This window comes from Eulemur rufifrons, chromosome 16, assembly GCF_041146395.1.
Source record: "Eulemur rufifrons isolate Redbay chromosome 16, OSU_ERuf_1, whole genome shotgun sequence".
In the NCBI taxonomy this organism is placed as follows: Eukaryota; Metazoa; Chordata; class Mammalia; order Primates; family Lemuridae; genus Eulemur; species Eulemur rufifrons.
The window spans coordinates 15208936-15228233 of record NC_090998.1 but is presented as its reverse complement, the minus strand read 5'-3'; the positions used below and the strand labels follow the sequence as shown (position 1 = coordinate 15228233).

General features: G+C 36.0%; 1 protein-coding gene across 8 annotated transcripts in view; it reads left to right on the top strand.

Annotated features, from left to right (window-relative positions):
* The window catches only part of EPS8 (EGFR pathway substrate 8, signaling adaptor), a 159565-nt gene that overhangs the window by 118939 nt on the left and 21328 nt on the right, over nucleotides 1-19298 (top strand). For 7 of the 8 annotated variants that reach the window (XM_069491659.1, XM_069491658.1, XM_069491655.1 and 4 more), the window contains 5 exons: nucleotides 3823-3971; nucleotides 10042-10225; nucleotides 13440-13573; nucleotides 17918-18026; nucleotides 18921-19064. In XM_069491659.1, coding sequence (XP_069347760.1) covers nucleotides 3823-3971; nucleotides 10042-10225; nucleotides 13440-13573; nucleotides 17918-18026; nucleotides 18921-19064 — 720 coding nt within the window. Of the gene's footprint in view, nucleotides 1-3822; nucleotides 3972-10041; nucleotides 10226-13439; nucleotides 13574-17917; nucleotides 18027-18920; nucleotides 19065-19298 lie in introns of those variants that run through there. The other variant, XR_011235774.1, reaches the window with a different exon arrangement.

Genomic DNA, 19298 nt, shown 5'->3' with positions numbered 1-19298 from the left:
GGGGCTTGAATAATGAAGACATTTTTCTCGTTCTCCCAAAATGAATAGGCTAGTCATGAGAATTCTAGTGTCTGATGGATGGCTTTGCTACATGAAGTCATTCAGAGACCCATATTCTTTTCATTGAGGTGTTCTTCTATCTCCTGGGTTGTTTCTGATTTAATTGTTTATTCATTTATCTATTTATTCAACAAATAGTAATTGAAAACCTCCCATGTGCTTGGCCCATCAGGAACAAAATAGACAAAAATTTTTACCCTTTTGGGACTTACATTAATGTAGAGGGACAACCAGTAACCTAAATAAATGCTTAAATAATACCGTTCTCTAAAGATTAAATGCTATGCAGAAAAATAGAACAGGGGTGGAGAACAGGTAGTGCCACAGGTTAGTGCATGCACGTGTGTGCTTATTATGGAGTGTTATGCTTTTTGAATAGAGTTGGTTAAGGGAAGTCTCACTGAGAAGATGTCACTGAAGTAGAGGAAATAAGGAATGAATGAGTCATGCAGATTTCTGAAGGAAGAGAATTCCAGACAGAGAACAGCTAATGTAAATGTTCTGAAGTGGGAACATGCAAAGAATATTCTTAGAATAAGTAGATACTGTGACTTGAACAGAATAAGGGAAGAAAAGATTAGAAAGAGATGAGATCAGTGAGGCAGTAGGAGGACACATCTTGCTGGTCCTTATAGGGGACTGTGAGACCTTTGACAGTTGGAAGGTTTTCAGGAGAAAAGGATTGCTCTGGCTTTAATGTTTAGAAATTTGGAGGACGGATGGGGCTAGGGTAGTTATTTAAATACTCTAAATGGTAGATTATGGTGCTTGGACCAGGTAGCACTGGAGTTAGTGAGGAATCTTATCTGGTTGCAATTTGCTGATAGTTTGGATATGCTGTGCAAGAGCCCAGGGCATCTCCAAGGAATTTGGGCCCAAGACTGGCAGGATGGAGTGATGATTAATGAAGATGGGGAGGACCACAGGTAGAGCAGGTTTTTGGAGGAAGATGAGGAATTTGGTTTTAGATTTATCACAATTGAGTCGTATCCAGATGAGGAGATTTGAATTGATTGTTGAGTATAAGAACTCGGAGTTCAGTGGAGAAATCAGGTATAGAGATATACATTTAAGAATCATCTGTATTTAAAAGACATTTAATACCATGAAATCAGATGATGTCACTAAGGGAATGATTGTAAATAAAGAAGAGTAAGAAGGCCAGTCATGGTGACTCATTCCTATAATCCCATCACTTTGGGAGGCTGAGGGGGGAGGATCGCTTGAGGCTAGGAGTTCAAGACCAGCCTGAGTAACATAGTGAGACCCCCGTCTCTACAAAAAATAGAAAAATTGTCAAGCATGTTGTCATGCATCTGTAGCCCCAGCTTCTTGAGAGGCTGATGCAGGAGGATTGCTCAAGCCCAGGAATTTGAGGTTGCAGTGAGCTATGATGATGCGACTGTACTGTAGCCTGAGTGACAGAGCAAGACCCTGTCTCTACCAAAAAAAAAAAAAAAGGAAGAAGCACTGGTTGAGCCCTGGGCATTTTCAGTGTTAGGAGATTAAGAAGCAGCAGCAAAGAAGATTGAGAAGAGGCAGTAAGAGAGGATGAAGCTAATCCTTCTTTCCCCAGGGATAACTAGACAACACCTGAAGTAGAATATGAAATGAGTATTGCTTTAAAATGTAGAAAAGTAGGTAACATTATCAGCATGAATGTCAGAAGCTGAGCAATAAGAGATTAGGAGATGAAAGTCCAAGACTTCGATCAATAATTTATGAATGCTTCCATATGTTGTTGCTATATATAGATCATCAGATTTCTACTTGTCTAGTTATTGTTGAATAATTCTTGGTATATAAGCTTTTTTAAAAAATTAGATCAAGGCTAAGACCATACATATGCAAAGAAACTGATACTAGCTCATTAATAAAACTTGTATTCTTTGTTCTTTAACACCTTTGATACTATCTTAGTTTGAGTATTTGGAAGTGTTTTTTACAAAGCAGTTTTTGCTGCCTGCTCTTATTCTTTCACACTCTTTCACAGATCATAAGTAGATATCTAGCCATTACACACAGTAGAACTATGAAATAATGGGACTGACTTCCCTAACATATACAAATTAGTTTTTCTGATCAGGGTATGTATCTAAAAACATTGATTTCTTTTATCTTTGCCTTTCTTAAAAATGACACCTTATTCTTGGTTTTCCCAATCATAATACCTCTGTTGGACCATTTAACCTTCCCCCCAAGGGCCCCAGACATTTTACCTGGACAGGGAGATGAGGAGGAACATTTTTATACAGAGGTTAATACCAACCGGCCAAAATTTAGTGGCTTTAAACCTTGTGAATAGCTCCCCTCTACCCTCGCATGCACGTGTACACACAAGCACCCCACAGCACATGTGCGTGGCACATGCCTATTCACATGCTTGAGAGGGAGCTATGGCCCAGAGTCTTCTACTTACCTTTCATTTCCTTTTCCCTCTGTCAAACCAGAGATTTTAATATTCCTCTTCTCCTTTACTTTAGTCTCTTACTTTTCCCTCTTGGTCATCCCTGCATATTTCTTGGAAATGCTTGTAGGGCTTGGAAGATAAAAATTACTGTGCCAAGTAGTTAGAATAGGTTTTGTTCTCAAATAAGAGTCAGCCTATCTCCTTTATCTGCTATATTTTCCTTCCTTTATTTTCATTTATTCCGTTAATGAATTGTCTTCCACAATTAAAAGTCAAAAATAAAGTCTTAGTCAAAGTCCTCAAGGAAGGGAAACTGAAAAATAAGCCATAAATTATAATGTAATGTGTTACTAACATGCATAAATTGTATTGAGGACGCTGGGTGCAGGGTGGGGAGTGGTGAGTCAGAGTGGCACTGTGAGGTTAAGAAAGGCTTCCCACAGGAGGTGGTACCTGAGCAGAGTTCTGAATGATGGAGGACACTGGGGAACTGGGCATAGCATTTGCAAACACACAGAGGCATAAAACAGCATAGTGTGCTCAGAGCACCTGGGCAACTGGAGCCATTCAAAACATCTCCTTTTTCCTTGTGCCACATCTCTGAAAAGGTGAGATTTTTTATAAAAGAATCTGGTTTCTGTTCTAGGAGATAAGTACCATTTTTAAGGCAGAAAATAGCTCCTGAGAAATAAATTTAGGACAGTTTTTGGACATCCACTTATCATCATTTTGCTTATCAGAGAGTTGCACCTGTGTATTTGTTTCTGCTAGTCATTAAATTATCCATATTAAACCAGGGATATTTTCTAGAAATAAATTCTGGCAAAAAATGCCATAGATTGAGGGTACCAGTTTTTTATTCATACCTTTCTCTCTGGATCCTTTTATTTTTGTACGTCTCTGTAGGCATAGCCATAGGCTATTAACTTGAGCCTTGTTTTTCTTGATAGTATTCATTTCTGGAACCATATTTTTCAAATTTGGCATAATAGATTTGCCAGTAAAGATATATTTTAAACAACAACAACAACAAAAACCCCAAAGAGATGGCAAAATCACCTGACCTAGAATTCTCTGTGTAGCCATTAATATTTTCTAGAAAAAGTATAGTCATATGCAGTCCATAGGCAAATGCTAAAAAAACTGTTAACTTTCATTTTAGATTTTAAGGCACGGTTGGGCTAGACAGGTTGATTTGGCAAGGTCTTTTTCATTCAATAGTGCATTATACAACATCGAAATTTAATTTGAGTATAAAAAGCAGGGCTTGTTTTTGGCATGAGTTTTTGTCTACACATTTTGAAAATACTCAAAGAATAGTCATCTTGCTGAAAAATGGTTTATTATTTTAGGTGGTGCAGGCAACAGGAGGGCCTGATCTGGCCAGTTCAGTACTCAGTCCCCTATTGACTAAGGACACAATTGATTTCTTAAATTATACTGTGAATATGGATGAACGGCAGCTGTGGATTTCATTGGGAGAAACTTGGATGAAAGCCAGGTAAGCATATATGAGTTCAGCATTTAATACTTCTAATTCATTAAGCATTATTCTTTATTTATTATATGGATCTAATGAGACATTTATTTAACTTTCTATTTATGAAGGACTAGGTGTTACAGGATGAAAAAGCCTAAACCCTTACAAAGCTAGAAGTCTAGTAGGGGAGATAAAAGTGTATGGAATATAAGGCGTGATAAACGTCAGGAGCGAGTCGTAAAGTAAACACCGTTGGTTGGGAAGGGGAAGCATTCAGGAAGAGGGTTTAGAGGGGAGAATAGTTAGCTTTCAAAGAAGAGCTGGCATTTAAAGTCAACAGATGCATTTAGATAGAGTTTACACACACACACACACACACACACAGACATACACATACACACAATGCTTGCTATGTATTCTTCCATGTACTTTACATAGCTACTGTTATTATTCCTATTTTACAGAGAAGGAACATGAGGCACAGAGAAGTTAAGTAATTTGCCCAAGGTCACACAACTTGTAAGTGACAGAGCAGGGATATGAACCCATACCTTCTGGCTGTGGAGTCGATGTTCATAATTACTCAGCTACACTGCCTTTCAGCAGGATGAGTAGGATTTGTAGTAATACATAACAGGGAAACAGCCTTCCTGGTAGAGTGAGAAGCAGAAGTGAAGGCATGAAGTAGGAAAGTCAGGGGAATGGTGCAAGGAGAATGGGGTTAGCTGGAATATAACTTTGGGTAGTGGATGATTGTGGAGAAGGGAGGAAGGAGGAATGGTGTTAAATGAAGCATACAGCGATGAGCCGGGCTGGGTTATGCAGGCTTCCAATGCCATGCTAAGGAGTTGGAACGTGGTTCTGTAGGCTGTGGAGAACGACTAACTTTGTGAATAGGACTATGACATAATTACATCTATGTTTTAGAAAGATCAGTCTGGTAGTTGAGTCTAGCATGGACAAGGACAAAGGTAACTGGAGGCAGAGAGGCCTCATGAGATGTTAAAGCTATCGTAGAGGCTCCTTATAAACGGTATTCTCCAGGATTAGAGCAGTCACAGTTGGATTGGAAAGGAAGAGTGGATAATTTTAAGAATTGTGTATTTGTCAATAATGTGATTGTGGAAGACCAGTTATTAACAATTACAGTACGAATTCACAATCGCAAAGATGTGGAAACAACCCAAATGCCCATCGATTCATGAATGGATTAGCAAAATGTGGTATATGTATACCATGGAATATTACTCAGCTATTAGAAATGATGGCGATATGGCATCTCTTTGGTTCTCCTGGAGTGAGCTGGAACCCATTCTATTAAGTGAAGTATCCCAAGAATGGAAAAACAAGCACCACATGTACTCACCAGCAAACTGGTTTCCCTGAGTGCACATTTGGGATTCACACCAATTGAGTATTGGACAGAGGTCGGGGCTGGGTGGAAGGGATGGGTGTATACCTACTTGATGAGTGCGATGCGCACTGCCTGGGGAATGGACACGATTGAAGTTCTGACTGGGGGGGAAGGGGTGGGGGGAGGGGAGGAGTGCACACCTACATGATGAGAGTGATGTGCACTGTCTAGGGAATGGACACAACTAAAGCTCAGACTCGGGGGGATGGGGAGGCATGGGCAATGTATATAGCCTGATCTTTTGTACCCCCTTAATGAGCTGAAAAACAAACAAACAAAAAAAACAATTACAGTACTAATGTTTGCTGAGCAAAGCAAGTTATAAAAATATGTCTAATTTTGTTAAATGTGAATAAATAATTTTTGCTTTGCTCATTTATCTAAATCTTTTTATTTCTGTCATCACTTAATCATTCTGTATGGTCCCTGAGAAGTTTGTCTTTCTAAGGCTTTTGAATGGGCTAGCATAAAAGTCATGGACCAACTCATAATTTTTTTCTCCTTTTTTTCCCCCTATTGAAACACATACAAACTATTCCCACTTATTTTTTGGGCTTTGGCAACTATATTCCAACTGTTTGCGTTGGAATATAGCTTATACCTTGAATCGCTTACCAAGCAGAAAATTCTTTAAAAGTGTTGCAGTTGCCTGGGCATGGTGGCTCATGCCTGTAATCCTAGCACTTTGGGAAGCCAAGGCAGGGGGATTGCTGGAAGTCAGGAGTTTAAGACCAGCCTGAGCAACATCACGAGACACTGAGATAGAAGAATTAGCTGGATGTGGTGGCATACCCCTGTAGATCCAGCTACTCAGGGGGCCAAGGCAGGAGGATCGCAGGAGGAACTTGTGGTTGCAGGGAGCTGTGATCATGCTACTGCACTCTAGCTGTGGCAACAGAGTGAGACCCTTGAGACCCTGTCTCAAAAAAAGGCATTGAAGTTGCTTATATACTGAAAATACCATTTAAATATATTTATTTATATATAAAGATACCATACTACACACTGTTATCATACTATTGTTATGTCATACTATGTAAAAATGGTTAAATAGATTTCTTTTTAAATTTATTTAATTTTTTTAAAATTTAAAAATATTACTGGGGTACAAATGTTTTGGTTACATGGATTGCTTTTGTAATGCTTGAGGTCAGGGCTAAAAGTATGCCCATCACCCAGATAGTGTTCATTTTACCCATTAGGTAGGATTTTGCCCATCCCCTCTGCCCTCCTCACCCCTAATTGATTTCTCTTGAGTTTTACTTCCCTCTGTGCATGTGTGCTCATCAGTTAGTTATAATTTAATAGCAGGACATTAAATTAGACATGTAGTATTTGTTTTTCCATTCTTTAGATACTTCACTTAGGGTAATACTCTCCAGTTCCATCCAAATTGTTGGAAAAGGCATTAATTCATCCTTTTTTATGGCTGAGCAGTATTCCATGGTATACACATTCCACATTTTATTAATCCACTCATGAGTTGACAGGCACTTGGGTTGATTCAACATCTTTGCAATTGTGAATTGTGCTGCAATAAAAACTATATATGACAAACCCACAGCCAACATCATACTGAATGGGGAAAAGTTGAAAGCATTCGCACTAAGAACTAGAACAAAGCAAGGCTGCCCACTGTCGTCATTTCTATTCAACATAGTGCTGGGAGTCCTAGCCAGAGCAGACAGGCAAGAGAAAGAAATAAAGGATATCCAAATCAGGAAAGAGGAGGTCAAACTGTTGCTTTTTGCCGATGATATGATCTTATATCTAGAAAAGCCCAAAGACTCCACCAAGAGACTCCTGGAATTGATAAATAAATTCAGCAGAGCCTCAGTTTACAAAATCATTGTACACAAATCAATAGCATTCCTATATACCAATAATAGTCAAGCTGAGAATCAAATCAAAGACTCAATACCATTCACAATAGCTACAAAGAAAATAAAATACCTAGGAATATACTTAACCAAGGAGGTGAAAGATCTCTACAAAGAAAACTACAAAAGACTGAGGAAAGAAATCACAGACAACACAAACAAATGGAAAAACAAATCATGCTCATGGATTGATAGAACCAGCATTGTTAAAATGTCCATACTACCCAAAGTGATTTACAGATTCATTGCAATCCCTATCAAAATACCAATGTCATATTTCACAGATCTAGAAAAAAAATAATTCTGTGCTTCATTTGGACCCAGAAGAGCCCAAATAGTCAAAGCAACCTTAAGCAAAAAGAACAAATCTGGAGGCATCACATTACCAGACTTCAAACTATACTACACGGCTGTAGTAACCAAAACAGTATGGTATTGGCACAAAAATAGAGACACTGACCAATGGAACAGAACAGAGAACCCAGATATAAAACCATCCACATATAGCCAACTGATCTTTGACAAAGCAGACAACAATATTCACTGGGGAAAAGAAGCCCCATTCAGTAAATGGTGCTGGAAAAATTGGATAGCCACATGCAGAAGAATGAAACAAGATCCATATCTCTCACCGCTCACAACAGTTAATTCAAGATGGATAAAAGACTGAAATGTAAGGCGTGAAACCATAAATTTATTCATTTTTATAATTTTTATTGATACATAATAGGTGCACATATTTGGGGCATACATGTGATAGTTGGATACATTCACATAATGTGTAAAGATCACATCAGGGTGATTGGGATATCCGACACTTTAAATATCTATCTCTTTATGCTAGGAACATTCAAATTATTCTCTTTTAGCTATTTTGAAATGTTACAATAGATTAATGTTAACTGTAGTTACCCTACTGATCTGTTAAACACCAGGTATTATTTCTTCTATGTAACAGTGTATGTGTTCACACTAATCAACCTCTCTCTATCCCCCTGCCCTCCCCTCTATCCTTCCTGGCCTCTGATAACCATCAGTCTACTCTCTATCTTCATGAGATCCACTTTTTGAAGCACCCACATATGAATAAGAACATGTGATATTTGTCTTTCTGTGCTTGGCTTATTTCACTTAACATAATGACCTCCGGTTCCATCCATGTGCTGCAAATGACAGGATTCCATTCTTTTATGTGGCTGAATAATATTCTGTTGTAAATAGATTTTTAAAAATCTATTAGATTTATGTAGGTTATGATTTTATGATAAGCCTAGATGGGATCTTTTAATTTTTTCCCCTGAGGTTTATTAAATTTATCATGTCTCATAGTACAAAAATAGCTCAGGCTATTTAGCTAGTTTTGGGTCCTACCTCAAAATGAGAAAATTAACGACCATCAAAAGGAAATGTATTAGCTCTTAACATGAGAAAAGGGTCCTTTCATATCCTAATTGTTAAGAGCATTGGGAAATAAATATAGTAACTGATTTAAAATCTCATAAAAGTGAAAATAATCATGAAGGTGCATAATCTGCATAGAATGGCTGATTTCATCATAGTAGAAATGGGTACAATGAACACTATCTGGGCACACTTATAGCCCTGACTCAAGCATGACAAAAGCAGTCCATGTAACCAAAAACATTTGTACCCCCCTAATATTTTGAAATATAAAAAAGAAAAAGAAAGAAAGAAGGAGGCTGGGCAAGGTGGCTCACGCCTCTAATTCTAGCACTGTGGGAGGCCAAGGTGGGAGGCTCACTGGAGCTCATTAAGAGTTCGAGACCAGCCTGAGCAAAAGCGACAGTCTGTCTGTACTAAAAATAGAAAAATTAGCTGGACGTTGCAGCACACACCTATAGTCCCAGCTACTCAGGAGGCTGAGGAAGGAGGATCACTTGAGCCCAGGAGTTTGAGGTTGCAGTGAGCTATGATGATGCCACTGCACTCTACCAGGGGCAACAGAGCTAGACTCTGTCTCAAAAAAAATATGTGTGTGTGTGTGTGTGTGTGTGTGTGTGTATACACACAATATACATGTATGTATACTTAACATGAAGAGTTAAATCAAACATGAAAGATAAGCAACATAATCTAGCAAAAATGAAGCCATAATTTTTGTCCTGGTTATTTTTGTGGTTCATGAGTGATTAGGAGCTTGTAAAAATAAGTGTCACTCAGAGTCATTAAATGATCAATGGGTAATGATTGTGATTACCAATCGCTGAGTAAACCAAGCTGATACATTTAATTTGTAAAATTGGTTATCTACTTCATAATTTAAAAGATTATAAACCTTATGAATATGGTTTTTGGAAAGTATTTGGAAAATATTTCTTTTTGGAAAGATACATCTATAATAATAACCGGAAGTTTCCTAATGATGGTAGGGAGGTGAGTAAAAAATAAGAATCAGAAACTACTTTGGATAGCAGAGAAGTTTAATCTCCAAATACTTATCATGCTTCCGGCTTCACATTCCCTTCCCACACAAAGTTTAAGAAACCTATACCCATGTTAAATAGTTGCGTTTAATGGAGAATTGAGGCAATGTAGTGAAAACAGATCATGCAGCAGAATTTAATCTTCTTTCATTTTACTGGCATTAAATACTAGCATAAATATGTTTGCTTTCCCTTTTTAAAAAGGGTAGATGGAGGGCGTATTATGTATGTGCTGTTTCTGTTTTTTGTTATTTGGTTTTTTTGTGTGCGTGGCTTTCCTTAGTGAAGGTAAAACTGTGAGCATGGATACATTAAAAAATTTATTGTTTATATGTCTTAATGTCTTCCTGCAGAGCAGAGTGGCCAAAAGAACAGTTTATTGCTCCATACGTTCCACGGTTCCGCAACGGTTGGGAGCCTCCAATGCTGAACTTCATGGGAGCACCAATGGAGCAAGATCTTTACCAGTTGGCTGAGTCTGTGGCAAATGTAGCAGAACATCAGCGCAAACAAGAAATAAGAAGATTATCCACAGAGGTAAAGTTTTTTAGCATCACCTTTTGTAGATAGCAGAATAATCTGTGCATTCTCTTATAATTGTGAGTTTTCATTTTTATTGATCTGAAGATTGCTTGTTCTAGAATCAAACTGAATGTTACATTCTCATGAGTTCCCCCCTCTCTCTCACCTCTGTCACTTTTGTAACAGTTGCTCTGTTCCTGTGTAAAGCCCAACCCTAGCCCATGTTCTCCTCAATCTATTGGTCCTCACCCCTACCCCTGCTGCCACTGTTCTCCTGGGCCTGGAGCCCTAGGTCTTTTTGAGAAGGTACTTTCTCTCTTTGTCGGAGATTTCCCCTATTGCCCCTTGGCTTATTTCTTTCTATTTTCCTCTCCCGTTGTCAGACCTTCACGACAATTCCCTGAACCTTGATCCTCTAAGCCTATCCCAAGCAGCTCTCCCTCCATCCCTCCCTTTTTCTTCTCTCTCTCTCTCTGTCTCTCTACTTTTCTCCCTTTCCCTCTCCCTTTTCCCCCCTCGCTCTTTCTCTTTCTTTATTTTGCCTAGTTCTCTCTGGGGTTCTGTCAGCCTGGCTAGAGGACTAAAGCTTTCTGTGGACTCCTGTTCTGAGGCTCAAATGATGTATAATACCATAATATCTTTAGGGGATCATAAAATTTACTTTATTTTTAAGTATTTAGTAAGATTTAGAGTATAACCTATTTGGAGAACAAATTGAGAGAATGAAATTGGGTATCCTATATTGTCACATTCCTTAAAAATGATTGTTCTACAACTCTTCCTGTTCTGTTGGAAAAGAGCATTGAACATTGATTAAACAAATACAAATTGGATGATCAGACCTTGAGGATGAATGAAATCTAGTTTGAAGAAAAACCAGTAAATGATGACTAGATCCTTCTGCAGTCCTGTTCATTTTCTTTATTTCATTCCTTAGATTAATTTTCTCAGGCTATCATAGGTATTTATAATGTAGAAACATGATAGAAAGGAATGAATTAGCAAACCACAGTAGATTACACCTTGTGACCACTTTTAAGGAGAAACATTTATCTAAATTAAATTTTTAAAAATCGTTCCCTTGGGGCAATGTTCTTTGGACAATAGCAATAATATTATAGAAGATTAGTTAAATTCCTGAAACTTTAAAAATAAAGCAAATATACTGCTTTGAAATTAATTTTTTTAATGTGATTTTTTTTCCCCCTGTTGTATATAAGGGAAAAGATGGATTCTGTACCTGTCCTTCCCTCTAAGTGAGTAATTAAGAAGATGACCTCACTCTCTGACCTCTGCTCTGAGCAGTGGTTGACACGTATATGTTCCTGCCTGTACTTTATAGTTTAGGCTTCATCACTGTGAATCTTCTTTCCATTTGGAGGGCATCTTTTTTAGAGGAAAAAAATGTACTCAGAGCTGATATTTTGATATACTTCTGTTGCTGTAGTTACAGTACAGCTGACTGTTTTTCAAATAAAATTTCTAGTTTATAGTCTTAATATCTTAAATAAGAAAATATCCTCACTTCATAATGTATGCCTCAGAAATTCACTTTTTTGAGTTCTTTTTCAATTTGTATATTTAAAGAGAGAGTAATGTGTTCTGGGCTTCCAGGGTATGAGTTTGTCTACTCTTACTGAGTAAGTAATTTTAAAAGAGGAATTATTGAGAATCCTTACTTGTAATGAGTTATCATTTTCCTGTTGTAAACTATGTTTTATGGCTTAAGAAGTTATTCAGAGGTTTAAAAAAATGAAATGAAAAAAACATGCTAGCAGTTCTAGGGGAGTTTATGCCTTGAGATTTTATCGGAAGAGAGGCCAAGTAATGGTGATTTAAAATGCAAAAAAAATGTAATCATTCCTAGAAGAGATTTTATTGTACCTTATTGCTACTATAATAAATACATTTACAACAAGACGAGTAATTCAGGATCTGGTGGTTTTGTTCAGAAGCAAAAGGCATAGGTGACGTGGAGTGGCAAATATGGGCGGCAGCACTCAGCGTCTGTACTTCCTCTGACCCAGCAGCAGCCCTGTGCAAGGTTGTATAATCATCGCAGTTAGTCATTTGTCATCATCTGTCTCCTCCCTTCTAGCATTCCCAGTCAGTCTCAGGACCCAGTGATTTCATACTGGCGTACCTCACTCTGTTATGTTCAGAGCCAGGCAAAAGGTGTGGGTGATTCTAGCAGTTTCTTGCATTCCCCCTTTAGAACAACCTTTAATAAAAAATTACCTAATCAAATTTAGTGCCTCTTTGCTCTGCTAGGGAGGTGATAAACTGAATTAATTGAGCTCAGGTATTTAAATGGCTGAAAATAATTTATTTGTATTTGTGTGTTAAATGCAGTGTCCTGGTGTATATTTCAGAGGAATCATATAATGTGGGTATTTTGACATCAACACTGGTCCACTACATCACCTACTCTGTCTATGGATAAATTCATTCCTACTCCTGCCAACTTTTATCATTAGAATTAACTACAGTAACCACGTGTCCAAGACTTTTCTGAAACATTCCCAGTTTCAAATATTTTGCCCCAATGAATCCAGAAACAACTGAAATACCCACAGAATTCCACTGCTGCAGTAAAGATCATGCTTCTCCCATGCTTTATTTTTACATAAAGAAACAATATAAAATCTTCTGGTAATGTTTTTTGTTTGTTTTCTCCCAATCTGAGCATGTAGCTTCTATAGATTTAAAACCATGGTGCTCAATGGGACTTCTTGGTAGCACCCAGTAGGTTCATGTCTGAATTCTGTTAGCTGCAAAAAAGAAATGACTCCAGTATTGTCTTATCCTGGACTCTTGACTATCAAGATCAGTGTATTTGTGTCTTTCTGTGTTTTTCCTTGACAGTAAATCTGACAATAGTGCTGCTGTTGTTTAAAATTTGAAGATACTATAGTGTTTTGTGTACAAGTTTAAAAGTGAGAAAAATAAGAGGGTTGTATAATTTTAATGCATAGAGTTGATTTTCTTGTGACAATATTTACTTTGCTAGAGTGGTGAAGGTTTTTTAAAAAACAGCAAGATTTAGCCTTTGCGTTAATGACTTTTGTTATTATGTCTTTGACATAAATGTATCACTCCCATTTCATAATTTATTAATATAATGGTGAATCTCTTGAAAATGGAAACTGATCACAATATAGTGGAGGGTTCTTGTTGACTTATGTGAGTGTTCAAATCATATTTGGTGATTCTTTAATCTGTCTTTCAGCATTCCAGTGTATCCGAGTATCCTCCAGCTGATGGATATGCATTCAATAACAACATGTACCCAAGAGGGCCCCATCTGGACCAAGGGGAAGCGGCTGTTGCTTTTAAGCCAACTCCCAATCGCCATGTAGATAGGTAATATTTGATGGGCACCCATTGGAGAGCTGTGAATAACTGTCTCTGGTTTAGTGCTAAGAGGTGACAGTGTCTGTATTGTCTCTACTTTAAACTTTCTATCTGTTAATTATTTGATAAAGTTTCAGTTCATTTACAGAACTGGCTTTAATGAGCAAAAGATGTCTGGACCTCCAGTCTGTAATTCTCATTTAGTACAAATGCCTTTGGATGACTTTCTCTTTTTTAAAAGATACTTCTGACAAAATATGCGCATTAAGAAGAAAGAAAAATTGTCTTGAAACTCTCCATTAGTTTGTACCCGAGGTCTCTGAAGGTCTTTCCAGCTCTGTAACTTCAAAGGAAAAAATTTTCACCCTTCTCTTCACCTAATAAAAACAAATATGCCTTCCTTTAGATAGAAATATTTAAACTAAATAGAAACTAAGTATTAAAATGGAGTTAATTCCCTATCATTCATGCCATTTCATCTTATTATATTTTATCTTGACGTTCCAGTTTTACATTTCATTTATTTTTCTATATTTTCACTCTTAAAGAATTTAATAAAGGCAGGAATAGAGAACTGGGATGGAGAACTAAAGGAACTGGAATAGGTTCACTTCTTTTTCATTCTTGTTTTCCAGCAAGGGAGGTTTTCCATAGTGCCAACTCACACACAAAAGGGAAAGAAAAGGAGGTGAAATATTGCTAACAAGGCGATAAGAGGATGATCATACAGATGAAGTGGGTCAGAGAACCTGTCCTAGTACTTTCTTGTCAAAGCCCCTCTTACCATGAGAGTTATGTGCCCTTTATTTCCTTTCAGTATCCTCCTTTCTTATAGAATCTGAGGAAGGTAGTATTTAAAATTTTGTTCTTTGTCAGGTATGGTGACAGGTAATGCTTAAGTAATTGCCATGGAAATTATACAGGTATTACTCTAAGGGCACCAGTAACATATTAAATTGAGTACAAGGAAAAGTCAGCAATGAGTAATGTATTTTGAAAATGCCAACATATGAAAATAAGTTTTAATTATAGAATTATTTTTAGTAGATACAGGTGAAAATTGGTTTGGAAGCTTAAACATTATTTCTTTGAAATTCTTCTTGACTAATTCACTACTCATCACAATATTTTTTTCTTTCCTTCTGTCTTAAATGTCAATATTCTAGAAATTATTTCAGATTAGCAGTTATTTATTTATTTCTATCACTCCAGTCAATTGGATGGTTTTCCATAGCTAAGTGACTGGAAAACTACTTGAATACATTTCTCATATGTATAGTACATATTGATACTAGAAAACTTTTTATCATGTTCCATTTTAAGACCACATCTGGCACAATGTGGTCACTCAGTAAGTGTTGACCTATTTGATTTATTGATTGAATGACTAAATAAGTGGATGATAGTGTATTCAACATTTCAGAGTTAATCACTCCCTGTCCTTCACCTGCAGATCTATCAAGGATAGTAGTACTTATGGAATAACTTCTGCCATTTATTTTGGGAAGCTTACCACAAAGTCTTTTAAAGTTTACCTTGATCTTTATGACCATTATAGAATACCAGGAGAGTGTGCCTTTGATTTATTGATTTAGATATATCTTTGTACCTCATTTACTTCCAGAATGGGTTCAGGCACTTAAATTGTATATAGATAAAGTGATGTTATTATTAAAAATTAAATAATGAAATAAAATACAAAATTAAGAAATTAAGAGGGATGATAAGAATGAAAATTTATGAAGTATAAAAGTTGATACTGTAATTGAATTTCAAATTTGTCTTTGAGATTTCTGGCTGAGAGAGCAAAAAAGAAAAATAATCATTTACCGTCATTAGGAAGAAGAAATATATATTAGTTCATTTGAAAAAATAATGCTTTTCTTGCTACTAAATTCTCAAAAATATCTGTCTCATGGAATTTTATATAGGATGGGATAGGTAATGTAAAGGACACTCATTTTTAACAATATTTTTTCCTCATTTAGAGAAGGCTGTGTTGAATTTCATAAGGTTTCTTTTAGTAACCTCTGAGAAATAGAAAATTTAAATGGAATATAGTAAAGGAAATTCCATGAAGGGATGGTAGCCTTAGAGTGGTCAAAATTTAGCCAGAGAAAGATTTTTTTTTTAAAATACATTGAATGATGGGTAGATTGTATATCTCAGTTCTTATGGGTCCCATTTCTCATCTGGACTTAATAAGGAGCTGAGATAGTTGATAGATACCAAGATCATAGATGTTCTTTGTTGCTAAGAAAATTTGTCATCATTATTGCAAAGACTATCTGAAAATTGTAGTCTGAGTAAAATACACAGAGGTGTGGAATTTGCTTTTATAATTATTGTTATTGACCTTTATTACATGCTAGGAATGCGGTAGATACCATATGAAGTATATTCACTGTTAAGCAAAATACCTGTTTGTTGAATTTAGAGGCTGCATCTTTGAGTTTTATAGTTCACTGCTATTCAGATACAATTAGTGTTTTAGAGTTCTCAGATTATTGCTGTCTCTACATTTGCTATATATCAAGTGCCATATCTATCATTCCAAATCAGAAACAGAGACCATACATTTTGATGCATTCTCTCTCTCTTAAAAAACTTTGTTACACCTGAAAAGTTGTAGATTATGATTTTCCAATTGATAACTATGATCAGTGTCATATCCAGGTTTAATATATTGAGGGTAAGAAACTGTAAAACATAAAGGTTCAAAAATTCTAAAGCATTTTATTATATAAATGTGTGCTGGCTAAACTACTGCAGCATGCAAGATAGCAAAAACTTTAAAGACAACTGCAGCAAAGTTTTCTTTTTAACTCACTGATTCAAATACTTAGTGGTGGAGTTATTCTACTCTTTGTTATAGTATACTTAATTCTCCATCATTAATAGTGATCATTTTCTGGATCATAGGATACAGGGACATGGGGGAAGAGAGAAAGATAAAAAACTGAAATTACCATTTCCTTACTTTTGGGGTGGTTGAATCTCTTTTATCCTCTACATGAAATCTTAATAGATTAAATGTGTGTATTGAAAGTAGATTTCCCACCCCTATTCTAGTAGGGATAGGAGTGGGAAATCCATGGAACACAGTTTAAAAATTATCATTAATAATAATATAGTGATTATTTGACCATAATTTCACTTTGTCCACCATTTTTTTTTTAACCATACTAAAAATAGCCAATAAGCTATGCTTATATGCTTACGTATAAGCTGTGCTGTATAGGTCATCTTTTTTCTTTGTCCCTGCCCTCCTTCTCCAGTGGAGTGATTACCTAAGCGGTAGCAAATATCCATGATGACAGGATACGTTATGTGTGCAGCTGTCCTGCAGGCCCCATATCACTCAGCATTCCAGAGAACTTGGTAGACAGCACAGAGAATGGCCACTTGGCAGGCAGGGGCAGGATGACCAAACATCTGTCTCCTTTTTCCCTTGTAAAGCTGAGTGAGGAAATGTGGGAATGTAAGTGGAGAGGACTGGGGAGTAAAATTAATAAAGAAGAGTTAAACTTACTACTTTATTAGTGAAATGTATGAAGAAAATACATGTTTTTAATGTGTTAAGTTTTATTGTGTTACATATAAAGGTAATTTTTAATTATGTTGTTAGATCTATTAGTGCTCATTTAATAATTAGAAGAAGTACTTGGTTTTTTAAGGAAGTTTTCTGTTTTTACAAAAAGAGCCCATACACCTTTTCTTAATCTTTAAAAAAGTTCACAGTGAATTAAATTGTTCATTTGCTTATTTATTTGGAAGTGTAATTGGTCTTATACTTAACGCATACCTTGCCTTGCAATTTAGGTAACTGGGCAAAGCTTTCCTAAAAGTTGACACCTAGTCATAATTTTTAAATTTATATATTTGGTTAACAAATTGGAGACATGGCTTGAATTAGTGAAATCAACTACACTACCACTATAGAAATTATCTTTGGTCTCCTTTAATTTTATGAAAAATACTAACATTTATCTTTATCCTAGTTCTTTCATGGTAGAAATGCTAATTAAGAAAGCCATATCCAGTATATGTACTTACTAGACAAAGAATTCATGCATTTGCATTCTAGATTCGGATTCTAAATTTGTCTCAGCACCAACTAGCCTTGTGATTTTGCATTATTTATTTTTGCTCTAGCCATAGTTTGTTCATTTTAGTAGTAAGAACTCCAAAGTTTCTTTTATTTCTCATATTCTGTAAAATATCATAAAACTGCAGTACTATTTTTGTAAGAATGTTTTCTGGTAGGGATTTGACTTGATTAATGTTTTACTTCTGTTTTCATCCTTTAGGAAGACCTGACAGAATGATAATCTCTTTTCTTTCTTTTTATAGAAATTATGACCCACTCAAAACACAACCCAAGAAATATGCCAAATCCAAGTATGACTTTGTGGCAAGGAACAACAGTGAGCTCTCAGTTCTAAAGGATGATATTTTAGAGGTGATAGAATTTTACCTTTTTTACACTCTTAATAAAGTAGATTAATTATATTCCTCTTTTGGTATAGATCTAAACCTTCCTCAAAGAAATAACAAGGTCAAGAAAGTATTCTTCAGTATAATATTACTAAAGATACAGTATATTAGAGATATCTATGTCTATTTAGAAGTGGTAGATATATACCCCTTCTACAGAGGTGCCCTTAGGTTACCCTTTTATCTGTTTTTTGAGAGGAAGGGGATATGGGGAGGTGTGGATTACTTAGCTTGCTTTGTTCTCTTCCTTGCCCTCTTTCTTCTTCTGGGATTTATACATTTTGGAATCAAGGCTAGTTTTGAATTCAGATGTAGATGCATATAATATTTTAATAAGAAAAAACGTTTTCTTCTCTTATCCTAGTATCCTTGCACAAATGTACCCAGCAGTCGTGAGCTAATATTAAGGATAGTCTACTGTGACTCTCCTTGTTAGGTTATAATTGAGCATTCATCTTCTTGAATGTAGAAGGTGAATGATCACAATAAATTTTGTTAAAAAAAAAAAAAAAAAAATACAGTTTTTATACTTTTTTTCCTATCCCCAAGATGGAAACAATAGGACTTTCTAAGAGAGTCATCTTAGTGTTCTATGAGTACTTCAAATAATGCAGATATATTGTTAGGAGATAATACGGACCTGGGTAGATTCACCATAGTGATACCTTATCTATTCTACACTAGTAAATATAACTTTTAGTGTAATTCCTGAGAATCATTCAACCCGTAATATGTTGATACAGAGTCAATTTATCAGAAGTGAAAAAATGTTCTTGGTTGAAGTCTAGGAATAAAAATTGAACTTCATGTATTGACTTTTATAAGGAAATTATACCTTTATTTTTATGCATGATGACAGATACTTGATGATAGGAAGCAGTGGTGGAAAGTTCGAAATGCAAGTGGAGACTCTGGATTTGTGCCAAATAACATTTTGGATATTGGGAGACCTCCAGAATCTGGATCGGGGCGTGCTGATCCACCCTATACACATACCATACAGGTAATTTTGATATCTTAGCAAAACTTAATATTACAAACTTATAAATTTATCACTCTGTAACAGGATTTAAATACCGTTTGTGTATTAATCATTTTGAAATTTAATTGGCTGTACGTTTTTGTCTAGAGTAATTGGGGAGCAATGATGATAGAGAAGAATTACACATGTTTTCTGATTTACTTCTTCAGGAAATTGTTCAAAATATTTAGCAGTAAGTGACTTTCTCTGAATGCC